Genomic DNA, 16,219 nt, shown 5'->3' with positions numbered 1-16,219 from the left:
CAAGGTGGTCTCAGGTCAGGCGGGTCCTACGCTAAACCTACCTAAGCCGTTGGGCTTCTATGTTCAGGAGCGCAGACACCGCACATATGGTGTGCTGCTCCTAGTAACCTCCATGTGCATCAAGCAACCAATGGGAGGAGGAGCAAGCACAGCCATATGTACCACCTAATTAAGGCGCTCATTGGATAGAGGAGGGGGGCAAAAGTGCAGAGGAATGCTACTCCCAAGATACTAGGTGCGCATTCACACTTGAAGGTGCCACTCCCTCAAGCAAACACTACATAAACAAAAAAATCACAGAAAAAACTAAGATAAAAACATCCTGCACGATATGATACAAATTTGCGGATGTCCCTGGCCATATTATTGAAGAAAACCACAGAAACAAGATAATAATGCACTTATTAAAGCAGATGCAAGCACTATATATGGACTAAGTCCTCACCCTGATATGATAATGTCTGAGACACTTAGTCAATATATTTTGATCAAAACACATCTAAGCCCGCCACCAAGCGTCAAGGTGGTCTCAGGTCAGGCGGGTCCTACGCTAAACCTACCTAAGCCGTTGGGCTTCTATGTTCAGGAGCGCAGACACCGCACATATGGTGTGCTGCTCCTAGTAACCTCCATGTGCATCAAGCAACCAATGGGAGGAGGAGCAAGCACAGCCATATGTACCACCTAATTAAGGCGCTCATTGGATAGAGGAGGGGGGCAAAAGTGCAGAGGAATGCTACTCCCAAGATACTAGGTGCGCATTCACACTTGAAGGTGCCACTCCCTCAAGCAAACACTACATAAACAAAAAATCACAGAAAAAACTAAGATAAAAACATCCTGCACGATATGATACAAATTTGCGGATGTCCCTGGCCATATTATTGAAGAAAACCACAGAAACAAGATAATAATGCACTTATTAAAGCAGATGCAAGCACTATATATGTACTAAGTCCTCACTCTGATATGATAATGTCTGAGACACTTAGTCAATATATTTTGATCAAAACACATCTAAGCCGCCTACCGAACGCCAAGGTGGTCTCAGGTCAGGCGGTCCTACGCTAAACCTACCTAAGCCGTTGGGTTTTCTTCAATAATATGGCCAGGGACATCCGCAAATTTGTATCATATCGTGCAGGATGTTTTTATCTTAGTTTTTTCTGTGATTTTTTTGTTTATGTAGTGTTTGCTTGAGGGAGTGGCACCTTCAAGTGTGAATGCGCACCTAGTATCTTGGGAGTAGCATTCCTCTGCACTTTTGCCCCCCTCCCCTATCCAATGAGCGCCTTAATTAGGTGGTACACATGGCTGTGCTTGCTCCTCCTCCCATTGGTTGCTTGATGCACATGGAGGTTACTAGGAGCAGCACACCATATGTGCGGCGTCTGCGCTCCTGAACATAGAAGCCCAACGGCTTAGGTAGGTTTAGCGTAGGACCGCCTGACCTGAGACCACCTTGGCGTTCGGTAGGCGGCTTAGATGTGTTTTGATCAAAATATATTGACTAAGTGTCTCAGACATTATCATATCAGAGTGAGGACTTAGTACATATATAGTGCTTGCATCTGCTTTAATAAGTGCATTATTATCTTATTTCTGTGGTTTTCTTCAATAATATGGCCAGGGACATCCGCAAATTTGTATCATATCGTGCAGGATGTTTTTATCTTAGTTTTTTCTGTGATTTTTTTGTTTATGTAGTGTTTGCTTGAGGGAGTGGCACCTTCAAGTGTGAATGCGCACCTAGTATCTTGGGAGTAGCATTCCTCTGCACTTTTGCCCCCCTCCCCTATCCAATGAGCGCCTTAATTAGGTGGTACACATGGCTGTGCTTGCTCCTCCTCCCATTGGTTGCTTGATGCACATGGAGGTTACTAGGAGCAGCACACCATATGTGCGGCGTCTGCGCTCCTGAACATAGAAGCCCAACGGCTTAGGTAGGTTTAGCGTAGGACCGCCTGACCTGAGACCACCTTGGCGTTCGGTAGGCGGCTTAGATGTGTTTTGATCAAAATATATTGACTAAGTGTCTCAGACATTATCATATCAGAGTGAGGACTTAGTACATATATAGTGCTTGCATCTGCTTTAATAAGTGCATTATTATCTTATTTCTGTGGTTTTCTTCAATAATATGGCCAGGGACATCCGCAAATTTGTATCATATCGTGCAGGATGTTTTTATCTTAGTTTTTTCTGTGATTTTTTTGTTTATGTAGTGTTTGCTTGAGGGAGTGGCACCTTCAAGTGTGAATGCGCACCTAGTATCTTGGGAGTAGCATTCCTCTGCACTTTTGCCCCCCTCCCCTATCCAATGAGCGCCTTAATTAGGTGGTACACATGGCTGTGCTTGCTCCTCCTCCCATTGGTTGCTTGATGCACATGGAGGTTACTAGGAGCAGCACACCATATGTGCGGCGTCTGCGCTCCTGAACATAGAAGCCCAACGGCTTAGGTAGGTTTAGCGTAGGACCGCCTGACCTGAGACCACCTTGACGCTTCGGTAGGCGGGCTTAGATGTGTTTTGATCAAAATATATTGACTAAGTGTCTCAGACATTATCATATCAGAGTGAGGACTTAGTACATATATAGTGCTTGCATCTGCTTTAATAAGTGCATTATTATCTTATTTCTGTGGTTTTCTTCAATAATATGGCCAGGGACATCCGCAAATTTGTATCATATCGTGCAGGATGTTTTTATCTTAGTTTTTTCTGTGATTTTTTTGTTTATGTAGTGTTTGCTTGAGGGAGTGGCACCTTCAAGTGTGAATGCGCACCTAGTATCTTGGGAGTAGCATTCCTCTGCACTTTTGCCCCCCTCCCCTATCCAATGAGCGCCTTAATTAGGTGGTACACATGGCTGTGCTTGCTCCTCCTCCCATTGGTTGCTTGATGCACATGGAGGTTACTAGGAGCAGCACACCATATGTGCGGCGTCTGCGCTCCTGAACATAGAAGCCCAACGGCTTAGGTAGGTTTAGCGTAGGACCCGCCTGACCTGAGACCACCTTGGCGTTCGGTAGGCGGCTTAGATGTGTTTTGATCAAAATATATTGACTAAGTGTCTCAGACATTATCATATCAGAGTGAGGACTTAGTACATATATAGTGCTTGCATCTGCTTTAATAAGTGCATTATTATCTTATTTCTGTGGTTTTCTTCAATAATATGGCCAGGGACATCCGCAAATTTGTATCATATCGTGCAGGATGTTTTTATCTTAGTTTTTTCTGTGATTTTTTTGTTTATGTAGTGTTTGCTTGAGGGAGTGGCACCTTCAAGTGTGAATGCGCACCTAGTATCTTGGGAGTAGCATTCCTCTGCACTTTTGCCCCCCTCCCCTATCCAATGAGCGCCTTAATTAGGTGGTACACATGGCTGTGCTTGCTCCTCCTCCCATTGGTTGCTTGATGCACATGGAGGTTACTAGGAGCAGCACACCATATGTGCGGCGTCTGCGCTCCTGAACATAGAAGCCCAACGGCTTAGGTAGGTTTAGCGTAGGACCGCCTGACCTGAGACCACCTTGGCGTTCGGTAGGCGGCTTAGATGTGTTTTGATCAAAATATATTGACTAAGTGTCTCAGACATTATCATATCAGAGTGAGGACTTAGTACATATATAGTGCTTGCATCTGCTTTAATAAGTGCATTATTATCTTATTTCTGTGGTTTTCTTCAATAATATGGCCAGGGACATCCGCAAATTTGTATCATATCGTGCAGGATGTTTTTATCTTAGTTTTTTCTGTGATTTTTTTTGTTTATGTAGTGTTTGCTTGAGGGAGTGGCACCTTCAAGTGTGAATGCGCACCTAGTATCTTGGGAGTAGCATTCCTCTGCACTTTTGCCCCCCTCCCCTATCCAATGAGCGCCTTAATTAGGTGGTACACATGGCTGTGCTTGCTCCTCCTCCCATTGGTTGCTTGATGCACATGGAGGTTACTAGGAGCAGCACACCATATGTGCGGCGTCTGCGCTCCTGAACATAGAAGCCCAACGGCTTAGGTAGGTTTAGCGTAGGACCGCCTGACCTGAGACCACCTTGGCGTTCGGTAGGCGGCTTAGATGTGTTTTGATCAAAATATATTGACTAAGTGTCTCAGACATTATCATATCAGAGTGAGGACTTAGTACATATATAGTGCTTGCATCTGCTTTAATAAGTGCATTATTATCTTATTTCTGTGGTTTTCTTCAATAATATGGCCAGGGACATCCGCAAATTTGTATCATATCGTGCAGGATGTTTTTATCTTAGTTTTTTCTGTGATTTTTTTGTTTATGTAGTGTTTGCTTGAGGGAGTGGCACCTTCAAGTGTGAATGCGCACCTAGTATCTTGGGAGTAGCATTCCTCTGCACTTTTGCCCCCCTCCCCTATCCAATGAGCGCCTTAATTAGGTGGTACACATGGCTGTGCTTGCTCCTCCTCCCATTGGTTGCTTGATGCACATGGAGGTTACTAGGAGCAGCACACCATATGTGCGGCGTCTGCGCTCCTGAACATAGAAGCCCAACGGCTTAGGTAGGTTTAGCGTAGGACCGCCTGACCTGAGACCACCTTGGCGTTCGGTAGGCGGCTTAGATGTGTTTTGATCAAAATATATTGACTAAGTGTCTCAGACATTATCATATCAGAGTGAGGACTTAGTACATATATAGTGCTTGCATCTGCTTTAATAAGTGCATTATTATCTTATTTCTGTGGTTTTCTTCAATAATATGGCCAGGGACATCCGCAAATTTGTATCATATCGTGCAGGATGTTTTTATCTTAGTTTTTTCTGTGATTTTTTTGTTTATGTAGTGTTTGCTTGAGGGAGTGGCACCTTCAAGTGTGAATGCGCACCTAGTATCTTGAGAGTAGCATTCCTCTGCACTTTTGCCCCCCTCCCCTATCCAATGAGCGCCTTAATTAGGTGGTACACATGGCTGTGCTTGCTCCTCCTCCCATTGGTTGCTTGATGCACATGGAGGTTACTAGGAGCAGCACACCATATGTGCGGCGTCTGCGCGCCTGAACATAGAAGCCCAACGGCTTAGGTAGGTTTAGCGTAGGACCGCCTGACCTGAGACCACCTTGGCGTTCGGTAGGCGGCTTAGATGTGTTTTGATCAAAATATATTGACTAAGTGTCTCAGACATTATCATATCAGAGTGAGGACTTAGTACATATATAGTGCTTGCATCTGCTTTAATAAGTGCATTATTATCTTATTTCTACTGTTTATATTTTACTTTCATCTATTATCAGCTGTGCACCACCGCTGATGTGTGTATAAAGACCAGTGGAGGTACCGCATACTTCGCCCTTTGCGAGCTGAATTTGTGGAGCTGTGCCGCCCCATTCTACATTATATGGTATTAATAGAATTCAACATTGTTAGCAATAAACACAAACAAAACAGTTATTAAACTGATTTAAGGCCCCTAAAACTAAAAAGCAAACCTATCTTTTGTCACGGTGCGATTCACTTGACAGTTGTGACCTTGTAGGCTGGCTGCATGCCCTCTTGCGTACTGGCTGCAGGCTGACTCTGGTGTATGCTGGTTGCTTGGGGCTGCATGCTGGCTGTGGTGTCTTGTGTGAACTGTTACCTGTGAATGTGTACTCCCTGTGTCTGTATCTCTGTGCAGTTCTTGGCACTTTTGCCATGCAGGTTGGCTGCAGGCTGACACCTGTGTATGCTGGTTGCTTGGGACTGCGTGCTTGCTGCAGTGGTGTGTGTGAACTGTGGCCTGTGTTTGTGGCTTCCATGTCTGCATCTCTGTGGTTCCTGTCTCTGGTGCCATGCAGGCTGGCTGCATGCGCTTTGTGTACTGGCTGAGGGTGTTCCCATGTATGCTAGTTCTGCATTGCGTGCTGGCTGCGGCCTTAAGTGTGAACAGGGTCAGAGTATGTTTTTCTGTTTGTGTCACTGACACAGGCTGTTTGTGCTCTGGCATATCGGCTGCAGGTGACTTCGTGTATGCTGGTTGCTAGGGGCAATGTCCAGTACTGCAGCCTGCATTCACTTCTTTGCTAACAAAGCCTCCTCTTCCTGTTTGGTTCTGATGGGGTTAACATTCCCTGATCTGTTCCTGGGTGTGTCTTATCAGGTGCCTTCATTATGTAGCTATATCTACCTGTGAACTGTGGGGCTTGTGGTCAGTCTATCTTGTGTCTTGCTGGGTGTAGCCCCTTGCTGTTTACCCAGTAGTCAGTTTGTCTTGCAGGGTGTAGCCTCTTGCTGTTGACCCAGGGGGTTTTGCCATCTGCCCTTTTGTGTGGTGTCACATGGTAAAGTGTTGTTGTTGCTTTGTCTTTTCTTCTGTACCTGTCCTGTGATGTTGTTATCCTTGACCATGCCTTTGTCTGTTCTTCTGTACCTGTTCTCTGTCTGGATCCACTCTGTTCCATGTCTTGTTTTAGCAGTGCTCTAACTCACATCAAACTCATTTAGCTTGGATATAGGCAATGCGAGCCCACGAGGGGACAAGCAACCATGTAGAACTTTTTCAGGCAGGGCCTTTGGGCCCAGCACAGCAGGCAGTGCTCTGCTGGCCGACACACAACCTTCCCCTAAGAAAGGGTAAGCTAGACTACCCACTAACTAACTAATTCCTCCCTCTCTAGAGAGGGCTGGAAGGGAACTAGAAGGTTCCTCTCTAGAGAAACTAACACTGCCAATGTTGCTGTCATCTGCTGGTGAACCAGGCACATTACACTTGAACAGTAGTTTATAAGAAAATACATTGCAGGAGATGGCAATAAATACATACTGTATATGATGACACAGGATTCACCCATAAAGATAGTGGGGTACAGAAGAGGTGGTAATGCCCACTCTGGGTCATTACATTAGAAGACGCCCATTGAGAAACAGGGCAGTCTCCTCCTCCCTGTACCGATGATATTAATTTCCATACCAGGCGGAAAAAGTAGAAGGGGGAATGAAGCGCAGGATAGATAAGCTAGTAAGTGATCTTACATGCCTGCACTATGCCGTACACAACCCCCTACTTATTTCATCATGTCTGGACCCTTGAAAGGTCCTCTTTAACCTGCTGTACTGTCATGTTCTTTTATTACATGTGTAATAAAGTACTCTGTTGGTCCCTGGTTTGTTTCTGTCTGTGTCCTGTTTGCAAGACGTCCCGGAGGTCTACCTTGGGCCCCCGGCTTGTGACATCTTTTTAGGAAAGTATATACAATGCATTTTCAAATATATATGAATATGTAAAATTAAAAAATTCCTTTGTCTGCCCTGAGACATTTTGGGTGTTGCTGACTCTACTGAACTGTTGGTGTTCATCAGTTTCTGCTGAGATTAGGGAGTGAGAATGGGATGATTGCACATATCTCACTCCACTGAGAAGTAGATTCATCCTCTCCCTGCTACAGAAAAGTGGCATTTAACACAGTCACAAAGGGCAATATTTACACTGCCCTCGCCTCTTTTCAGAAAGGGGACATGACAAGGATGGGAAGAGGGAGTGGCTAGCTGCAAACGACAAATTTATCTTCATTTATCATTTTTTTTATGCCACAAGGAAATGAGGCTTATACTCCGACAGTGCAGGGGATATCAAGACCGGCGCAGATAGCTCTGCCTCTTTTGCTGCGTGTTGGGTTGCTGTGACAACCTGACAAGCTCAGCTGAGTTATGTAAATTTGGCTCAGCCAGCAGAACGCCACCTGACGATAAAGGGGGTTCTGAGTCTCTGTTCATCGTCCTTCCAACTCTGCTACAGTGGCCCGCCAGCTCTGCTACACTATACTGGATGTCCAGCTCTGCTACATCTGTCAGTTCAACTCTGCTATATCCATGATTTCAGCTCTGCTACATCCGAATGTACAGTATACCAGAGGTGATTAACTGCACTTGACTTTGGACTGCTTTGGGTCTGCTGTACTTCCTTAAACCAGCCCAGGAGCCTGTGGCTGGTTTCGGAATAGATACCAGTCCAAAGGGTGTGGGCGAGTCACACCTGGAATATTGAAAGAGAATCCTGAGACTAGCTTTGGACCAAATCCCAGCACAAACTGAGGCACACCTATAGTAGGGAGCAACCTAAGGCTACATGCACATGGTTGTTGTTTTGGTCCACATCTGAGCCGCAGTTTTTGCGGCCTGGATGCGTACCCATTCACTTCAATGTAGCCGCAAAAGATGCAGACAGCACTCAGTGTGCTGTCCCCATCTGTTGCTCCATTCCGTGGTCCTCAAAAAAAATATAACCTGTCCTATTCTTGTCCGTGTTTCCCGGACAAGAACAGGCAGTTATATTAATGGCTGTCCATGCCATTTTGCATCCGTGTTTTGCGGATCCGCAATTTGTGGACCGCAAAACACACAAAGGTCGTGTGCCTATAGCATAAAAGTGTTTGCGGACTACTGCTCAGTGTAGTTAATAATGTCAGACACCCAGTACTGTGACCTGAGCCAAGTGAGACAAGCCAGTCTGCCACCTATGAATGCCTAATCAGGGTAAAGCCTCATTTACACGTAAGTATTTTGGTCAGTGATTTCCATCAGTGATTGTGAGCCAAAACCAGGATTGGAGCCTCCACAGACATAAGGTATAAGGGAAAGATTTGCACTTGTTCTGTGTTTAGAGCCTCACCTCGTTTTGGCTCACAATCACTGATGGAAATCACTAGAGATGAGCGAATTTCTCAAAAATTTGATTCGGTCGGTTCGCCGAATATTCCAAAAAGATTCTATACGAATTTATTCGTGGCAAATTGCATTAAAAAACAGCAATTTTCTGGCTGCAGAGAGACTGTATAGTGGTATTAAATGCTGTGCCTTGCAGTACCACGGTAGTCTGCTGTGGTTGTGAAACAATACTGTGAGTCAGTATGACACGCAGATGACAGGTGACAGGCATCGCTCTTAGAATCACTGCACACTTCACTTATTTGGGCAGTTATTGGGCCAAAACTGACCAAATAACTCAAGTGTTAACTCAGCCTTACAGGTCAATGTTAGCATCAAGAAGCAGCGCACTGTTTTTACACGGTCAGCTGATTCCACATAGATGTCTACAGAATCTGTTCTATTAAATGCTTATACCAGTAGAGCTCCTTCCCCCGACAAAGTGGAGAGGGTGTCAGTAGTAAGTTTGTGTTGACGTCACTGATTATTTTGCCCTTCCTCTGACAGAAAATTTATCCTCTCTGTTGAGCATCCGCCTTTCCTCGGTCAGTATTTGGTCAGTAATCCATTAGTATTGCTAAAGTAAAGAAAAAAAAACAGAGATGATATGTGAATGGAATATTTGCATGTCTTCTGTGTTTTGTACACTCTTGCTTTTGGCTACCAAATCATAAGCCAATTCTGATGCAAAATAGGGACCATGTCATACAGGCCTTACAGCTGCTACAAAGACAGGATCCATTGTGTGTCTCATTTTTCCTTCCTTCTGAAAGATCAGAAGAAGGGTCAAGTAAATGATGTCAACCAGGCCAAAAAGACAAAATAGTGGCCCAGTCATGGAGTTGGGAGCGTGGGAACAGCATGAGAAGTCCACAGAGTGGTGCAATGACAGAGTGGTGAAGTGGCAGCAGCATGAGGAGATCACAGAGTGGCCCAGTGACATATTGTTGAGGTGGCAGCAGCATGAGGAGACCATAGAGTGGTGAAGTGGCAGCAGTATAAGGAGACCACAGAGTGGCCTAGTGACATAGTGTTGAGGTAGCACCACCATGAGGAGACCATAGAGTGGTGAAGTGGCAGCAGCATGAGGAGACCACAGAGTGGTCCAGTGACATAGTGTTGAGGTATCAGCAGCATGAGGCGACCACAGAGTAGTAATGTGGCAGCAGCAGCAGGGGACCACAGAGTGGTGATGTGGCAGCAGCATAAGGAAACCACAAAGTGGCCAAGTGACATAGTGTTGAGGTAGCACCACCATGAGGAGACCACAGAGTGGTGAAGTGGCAGCAGTATAAGGAGACCACAGAGTAGCCCAGTGACATAGTGTTGAGGTAGCAGCGGCATTAGGAGACCATAGAGTGGTGATGTGGCAGCAGCATGAGGAGACCACAGACAGAGTGACAGTGTGGAGGTGGGGCGCAATACCAGTACCAGCTGAATATGGTGGATGGCAGAAGGAGCACCTGGCAGCAGGTGTGACATCAGGCGGATGGCAGCATCAGACTAGTAGCTGTATCAGGTAGCCAGAAGAAACAGGTCTCTTTTGTCAAAGTGTTGGTGTGGCACCATGGATGATCTAGTCTGATGCATCAGGCACTGGTGTTTGAAAATCTTGGTTGATCCACGTCTGATTCATCTTCACAAAGGTCAGTTTCTTCACATTTTGGGTGGACAGGCAAGTTCTCCTTGGGGTAGCTATGTACCCCGATGCACTAAACACACATTCTGAAGCCTCCCTGCTGGATCGTCAGGAAAGCTAGTCCAGGGCAAACTCGGCCAGTTGTGGACACAAATTGAGTTTGGCTGCCTAGCAGTCCAGGGAAATCTTCAATGTGGGCTGGCTGGGAGCACATCCTGCTGATTCAGGTTCTGCTCTATGTGTAGCTGCTGCTCCTGGTGAGTAGTTTCTTCAGTAGGGGGGTGAAGAAAACTGCTCATCGGCGACTCTAGACTTAAGACTTAAATTGCTGCTGATGGAGCTGATACTGCTCCTGCCCCCCCCCCCCCCCCCCCCCCAAAGCACCATAAGCCATGGCAGTGGAACGTGAGCGCAGAGGGTCCCCTGGTCAGACCTGTGTGAGGATGGGTAATGGCGCATATAGGCAGCCTGCAACTGACTACATAGGATTAGTGATGATCGAGCATGCTCGGCCAAACACCTGTTCGCATGAGGAGACCACAGAGCGGTGAAGTGGCAGCAGCATGAGGAGACCACAAAGTGGCCCAGTGACATAGTGTTAAGGTAACAGCAGCATGAGGAGACCACAGACTTGTGATGTTACATCAGCAAGAGGAGACCACAGAGTCTCCTCATGCTGTATCTGTGACATGCAGTGTACTTTTTCCATAGACGGTGTCCGATGCGGACAGTGACATTAGCTGCGCCACATCTCCTGTGTAAAGTGTGCGCATCCAAAAAATATCTGTGACATACAGTGTAATTTTTCAATAAATGTTGTCTGCTGCGGACAGTGACATTAGCTGCACCACATCTCCTGTGTAAAGTGTGCGCATTCAAAAAATATCTGATATCCAGTATACTTTTTCCGTAGACGGTGTCCGCTGCAGACAGTGACACTAGCTGCACCACATCTCCTGTGTAAAGTGTGCGCATTCCAAAAATATCTGACATAGTGTACTTTTTTAATAGACAGTGTCCCCTGCGGACAGTGACATTAGCTGTGCCACAGTGTAATGTGTGCGCTTAAAAAATGTATTTGTATTTGGGTCGGCTCAAGATTAATAAGCCAACCTACCTACCTACCTACTATGCTAAGCAGTAGGGGTATGCCGAGACTGCTGTACGGAGGGTAGGCTTAAGGGGCCCACCCCATTGAGTAGTTAGAATAAAAGGGGACTTGGGAGGGTGGGGCAGAAACGAGCCGCCGGTTAGGTGATGAGGAGCCTACGGCTTATAAGCAGTATAGCCCCGCCTCCCCTCACACAAATGTGGCAAATAGCCATTTGCCTATAACTTGTATTCGGGTCGGCTCAAGATAAGTACGCCAACCTACCTACCTACTATGCTAAGCAGTAGGGGTATTCCGAGACTGCTGTACGGAGGGTAGGCTAAAGGGGCCAAAAATAACAAACATAGCTCAGGGCAATAATGTTATTAACAAAATTACAACACCCGATTCCTGAAAGCATTAAACATTTCACGCTGTGGATTTGGTCTATATCGTGCATAACAAGCCGACTGCCATCTGCCCAACTTCTTAATAACATGCACTGAGACGTTGTGCTTGGAGGCGGCGAAGCCGCACCAGTGCGAAAGGAATGGCCTGTGATGGAACTGGGACTGACCCCAACATTCCTCAATAATATTCGGATGAATTTGAGAAATTTCTCACAACTCAAAGGCGCAGAGCCCAGCCTAAGCAGAAGAGCATCCCCTGGGGTTGCTTTGGCAAAGTGCGTCCAATCCTGCACTGCCATAACTGGGCACCACTTATTACCAGTGGGGAAGTATCTAACCTCTGTGAGCTGACCCGCTCTTTGTGGACGTTAAAGTAAAAACTTAGCATGACCCATCCCATGACAGCTGATCCTTCCTCAGATAGCTCTTGCACGTTGTGGCGCAGGTGAACTCGCCTGGTCTGAGGAAGCCTTAGAAGGCTATGTACAGGGTGTCTTGATCAATAAACTAGTGTGCTTACTGAAGGGGTTTTGCGTAGTTTATCTGAAAGCAATCTAAACATTGACCCTGTAAATGGCTGTCGTGTAGGGCGGACCCCTTCTGGATACCCTTCAGTAACATTCTAATTGGATGGGCTGAAAACAAGGAGGGTTAATTAGGATGCCATATTTAAAGGAGAGATGAGAAGAAACAGCGGCACTCACCAATTCCAAAGTAAAACGTCCAGTTTATTAAACTTGTTAAAAGGATAAGGTTAATTAGGATGCCATAGATACAAATGATGTTGAATCCCAGCCGGGTATAACTTAATAGTGCTAAATGACAGCTTGTGGTGAGAGTGGCCAAAAAATGCGGCAAAGGCCAGTAGGTGAGAGATGTTGCCCACTCCTGCCAAAGAATGGGTTCTCATAAAATTACATAACGAGGGCCATGCCTTCTTATATATCCTCAGGGTGTTACAGAACAGGGCTTTAGTCATAAGGGACCTGGTGGTGGCGAGATGAACCGTTAGTCCATCACTAGCTGGTTCGAGCTTGGGCACTGGTGATGGTACGCGGTCTGCTTGTGGAGAGAACTGCAAAAGGAGAAGAGCTAATAGCCCTGTATGGAAACCTACGGAAAGACCATTGATAACATACTGTACCCAATTTGCATGTGGATGGGTCCCTAACAGGATAAGACAACAACCCGTTACAGACTAAAGGCTTAGACAAACTCTGGTATGCTGAGTTTCTATTCAACCTCACGTCCTTAGATTTGAGGACCACCGAGACCTCCCCTCAGACTATGGCCTTGTTTTCATGAGCTGTTATGAGTAAGGACGCTAAGTTCATGTCCTTGCCGTCAATTATTTCCTATCGAATGTTGGCTGGAACGAAGTGGAACGGTGCGATAGGGGGTACAGAACCTGACCCACCAGCAACACTAGCCTGGAGGCTAGAAGAACCTGCTGGACTTTGGCACACCAAACGGGCAGCTGTATCGCCTGTCTCGACCAACTCTAGCCTGGCCTGAAAGTTCAACATTGATGACGCCATGGAGTTGATGGCCGCGTGCAGTTGCGTAAGCGAGGTCTGAATAGTGTCCATGGACACCACCTGCGGATTTTGGACCTCCGGAACTGAAGACAGAAGACGGAACAGTTCTGCCTTCCTTGCAGAAGCTGGAAATGGAATGCCTCTTTTGGATAACTCTGCCATCAACTTGGGCACAGTCCATGACATAATGATGGTGTGGAGTCTCTTGCGGAATGTGACACCATGCTCCCACGGGATGATGATGTATCGTCCATCAATGATTCTTGAGACATCCTACTAAAACACAACATGATTAATGCAGAAGATGAATAGCCCACACCAGTTTGTGCCATTCACCATTATCACGGACCACCGATGTGCCAAGAACCGCCGTACCAGCACGCCAGATGCCGCCCAGCATGTGGAGCACCCCTTCACCGAAGTGACTGAATATGGGAAGATGTGTACATAGCGGAATAGAATGTGACCTGAGTAGCCTTGCAAGCCCCGAACGAGTGTAGACTGAGACATGAGAGTGGACGAGGCATACAGTGTAGGACCGTATCCTGTGGTCGTGACAGGACTTAAAGGTGACAGATGTATCATATTGATGCCTGTAAACGCGACAGGACTTAAGGTTTTATTTCTTTCCTTTTTTTTTTTTTGCAACTGCTACCTTGCTGATGAAATGACTGAACGTAGCTGAACATGTTAAGAATTGAGTATTAGCAACTGTACCAACCCCCTAGTCTTAAATCTACTCCCGTGATGCACAATAGCTACTTTGACCCTGATGCTAAATGTGTCTACTAAGAATAGTTGCATCTGCTGGTCCGAAGCCGTGCATAGGGTGGATCGAAGGAGCCACGAACCTATGGACGCATATATGAAAGAAAACCTGTAGACAATTGACCCAATAATTGATAAGTAACACACTGCTTGAGATGACCCCACTAAAGAAGATGATGGCCAATCAACTTGCGACACACGCTGCAGAACCTTAAAGAGTCCCCTTGGATTTGATTTAATTTTTTTATTTTTATATCCCCTGGGAGGCAGAACTGCAGTAGGAAACAAAAAAAAGGCCGCTGGAAGGATTTCCTGGAAAGGTGGTGGTATGAAAGCAGAGACGGCAAGAGGAAAAGGTGACCCTGAGGAGCTAAAGAGACAAACTAGAGAGAGTGAGTTGGAAAAGCAGAGCGAACCTAAGAAAAAAGAAGTCCAAACGGTAGGCTCTAAATGCTTGTCTTGTAATGACAAGAAGAAGAAAAAAAAGAAGACCCAACAATCTGGAAAAAGAAAAACAAAGAGAAATGATAACTAAAGTAGACTCTAGTGGCGCAAACCACGTGTGCGAGTCTCCCAAAAACATTTTATTGGTGGAGCACAGATGACTGAGCCAAGCGGGTGGAACGTGGAAGCAAGCAATCTGCTGGACCCCACGGAAGACCACGGATGGCTGAGGCATGTGTGGTACGAGGAGGGAGAAGCCAAGAGTACACATGTGTGTAGGATCAATCATGCAATACTTCTGAAAGCAGGGCCCAAAATGGCGTAGCCAAACGTGCGAGATTCTAATGACGGAGGCCATGCGTGAGAGACTCTAATGGTGGAGGCAGGCCATGCGTGAGAGGCTCTAATGACGGAGGCCATGCGTGAGAGACTCTAATGGCGGAGGCCATGCGTGCGAGACTCTGATGGCGGAATCGTGCGGAAATATGTGTGCGAGATCCAGTGGTGGCAGCCTAGACCACGAGGCGAGGGACTACTATCATCTGCTGTCTGGAGCATGCAGCAGACCAGATGAATCAAGAGCCTACATGGATCCTGCAACCAGAGAGTCTGCCGCGTGGGGAGCCGATTTTTATTATTATTTTTTTTCAACCCAAACTCCCATTTATTTTATTTATTTATTTTTCTGTACCACTATCACCTGCTTCCTGGAGGCTCCAGTAGACCATATGAATCAAGAGCCTACCAGAAGCAAACAGCTTTGTATGCACCCCTGCCTCACTACGAGCACGGCGGCCCGTGCTATACATTACAATGTGTCTCGAGTGGAGTTGTGCTCACTCCTGCAACCTGAGAGACTGCCGCATGGGCAGCCGATGCTGGCAGGCAGAAACGTTTCGGTGCGGTGGTGCTTGCTTACCCTAAAGGAGCCGACATACTGCCGGCCAAACTGAGAGGACAAAAGACCGCAGAAAGTCACTTACATTCATGAATCAGGAAAAGCAATGCAACCAATGGTCCCTGTGCGGCCAGACATAAGCCTGATGGGACTGAATATAGCCTATGTACTGCCCCGTCCTATGATGTAACAATACCGGGTATACGTAAAAACACTCCTCAACATTTTTAGCCCCTTTAACTTATTATTATTTTCTTTTCCTGTAACACCCCTCCACCCCCCCCCCTTTTTTATCACTGTAATACTACACAACCATAACCAGAATGTAGCAAGACATGACAGACAAATGTAAGCTGTAATAACACCACGACCAGCAGATTGCATGCTGGGACAACCTAAGGCAGCAGAGCGTGGCTCTGAACACATGGAAGCCGGCTCTGCCACCCACCCAGACGTGCAGGTAACAACGTGCGGCGTGTCGGTGCCGATCCCTCTCCCCCTGCCCAGGAATGAAGCAACAAGGCCCCGATCTTACTGCTGGAAGACGTGAATGCTGGTATGTAGACGTTGATGCCGATGAGAGGCAGAGACCGTATACTCACGTGCATACAGGCACCAGGAAGTGATGTCGGAGGCTGCGGCTTATAAGCAGTATAGCCCCGCCTCCCCTCACACAAATGCGGCAAATATCCATTTGCCTATAATTTGTGACATACAGTGTACTTTTTCCATAGACGGTATCTGCTGCGGACATTGACATTACCAGCACCACATCTGC

General features: G+C 46.5%; 1 protein-coding gene across 1 annotated transcript in view; it reads left to right on the top strand.

Moving 5' to 3' along the window:
• SEMA6B (semaphorin 6B) overlaps positions 1–16,219 on the top strand; it is a 236,077-nt gene that overhangs the window by 192,862 nt on the left and 26,996 nt on the right. Inside the window, exon 5 of the mRNA XM_044282418.1 lies at positions 5,267–5,373. Coding sequence (XP_044138353.1) covers positions 5,267–5,373 — 107 coding nt within the window. The remainder of the gene's footprint in view (positions 1–5,266; positions 5,374–16,219) is intronic.

This window comes from Bufo gargarizans, chromosome 1 (assembly GCF_014858855.1).
Source record: "Bufo gargarizans isolate SCDJY-AF-19 chromosome 1, ASM1485885v1, whole genome shotgun sequence".
Classification (NCBI taxonomy): domain Eukaryota; kingdom Metazoa; phylum Chordata; class Amphibia; order Anura; family Bufonidae; genus Bufo; species Bufo gargarizans.
Note: the sequence above shows the minus strand (reverse complement) of the source record. Positions and strands in the feature narration are given on the sequence as shown.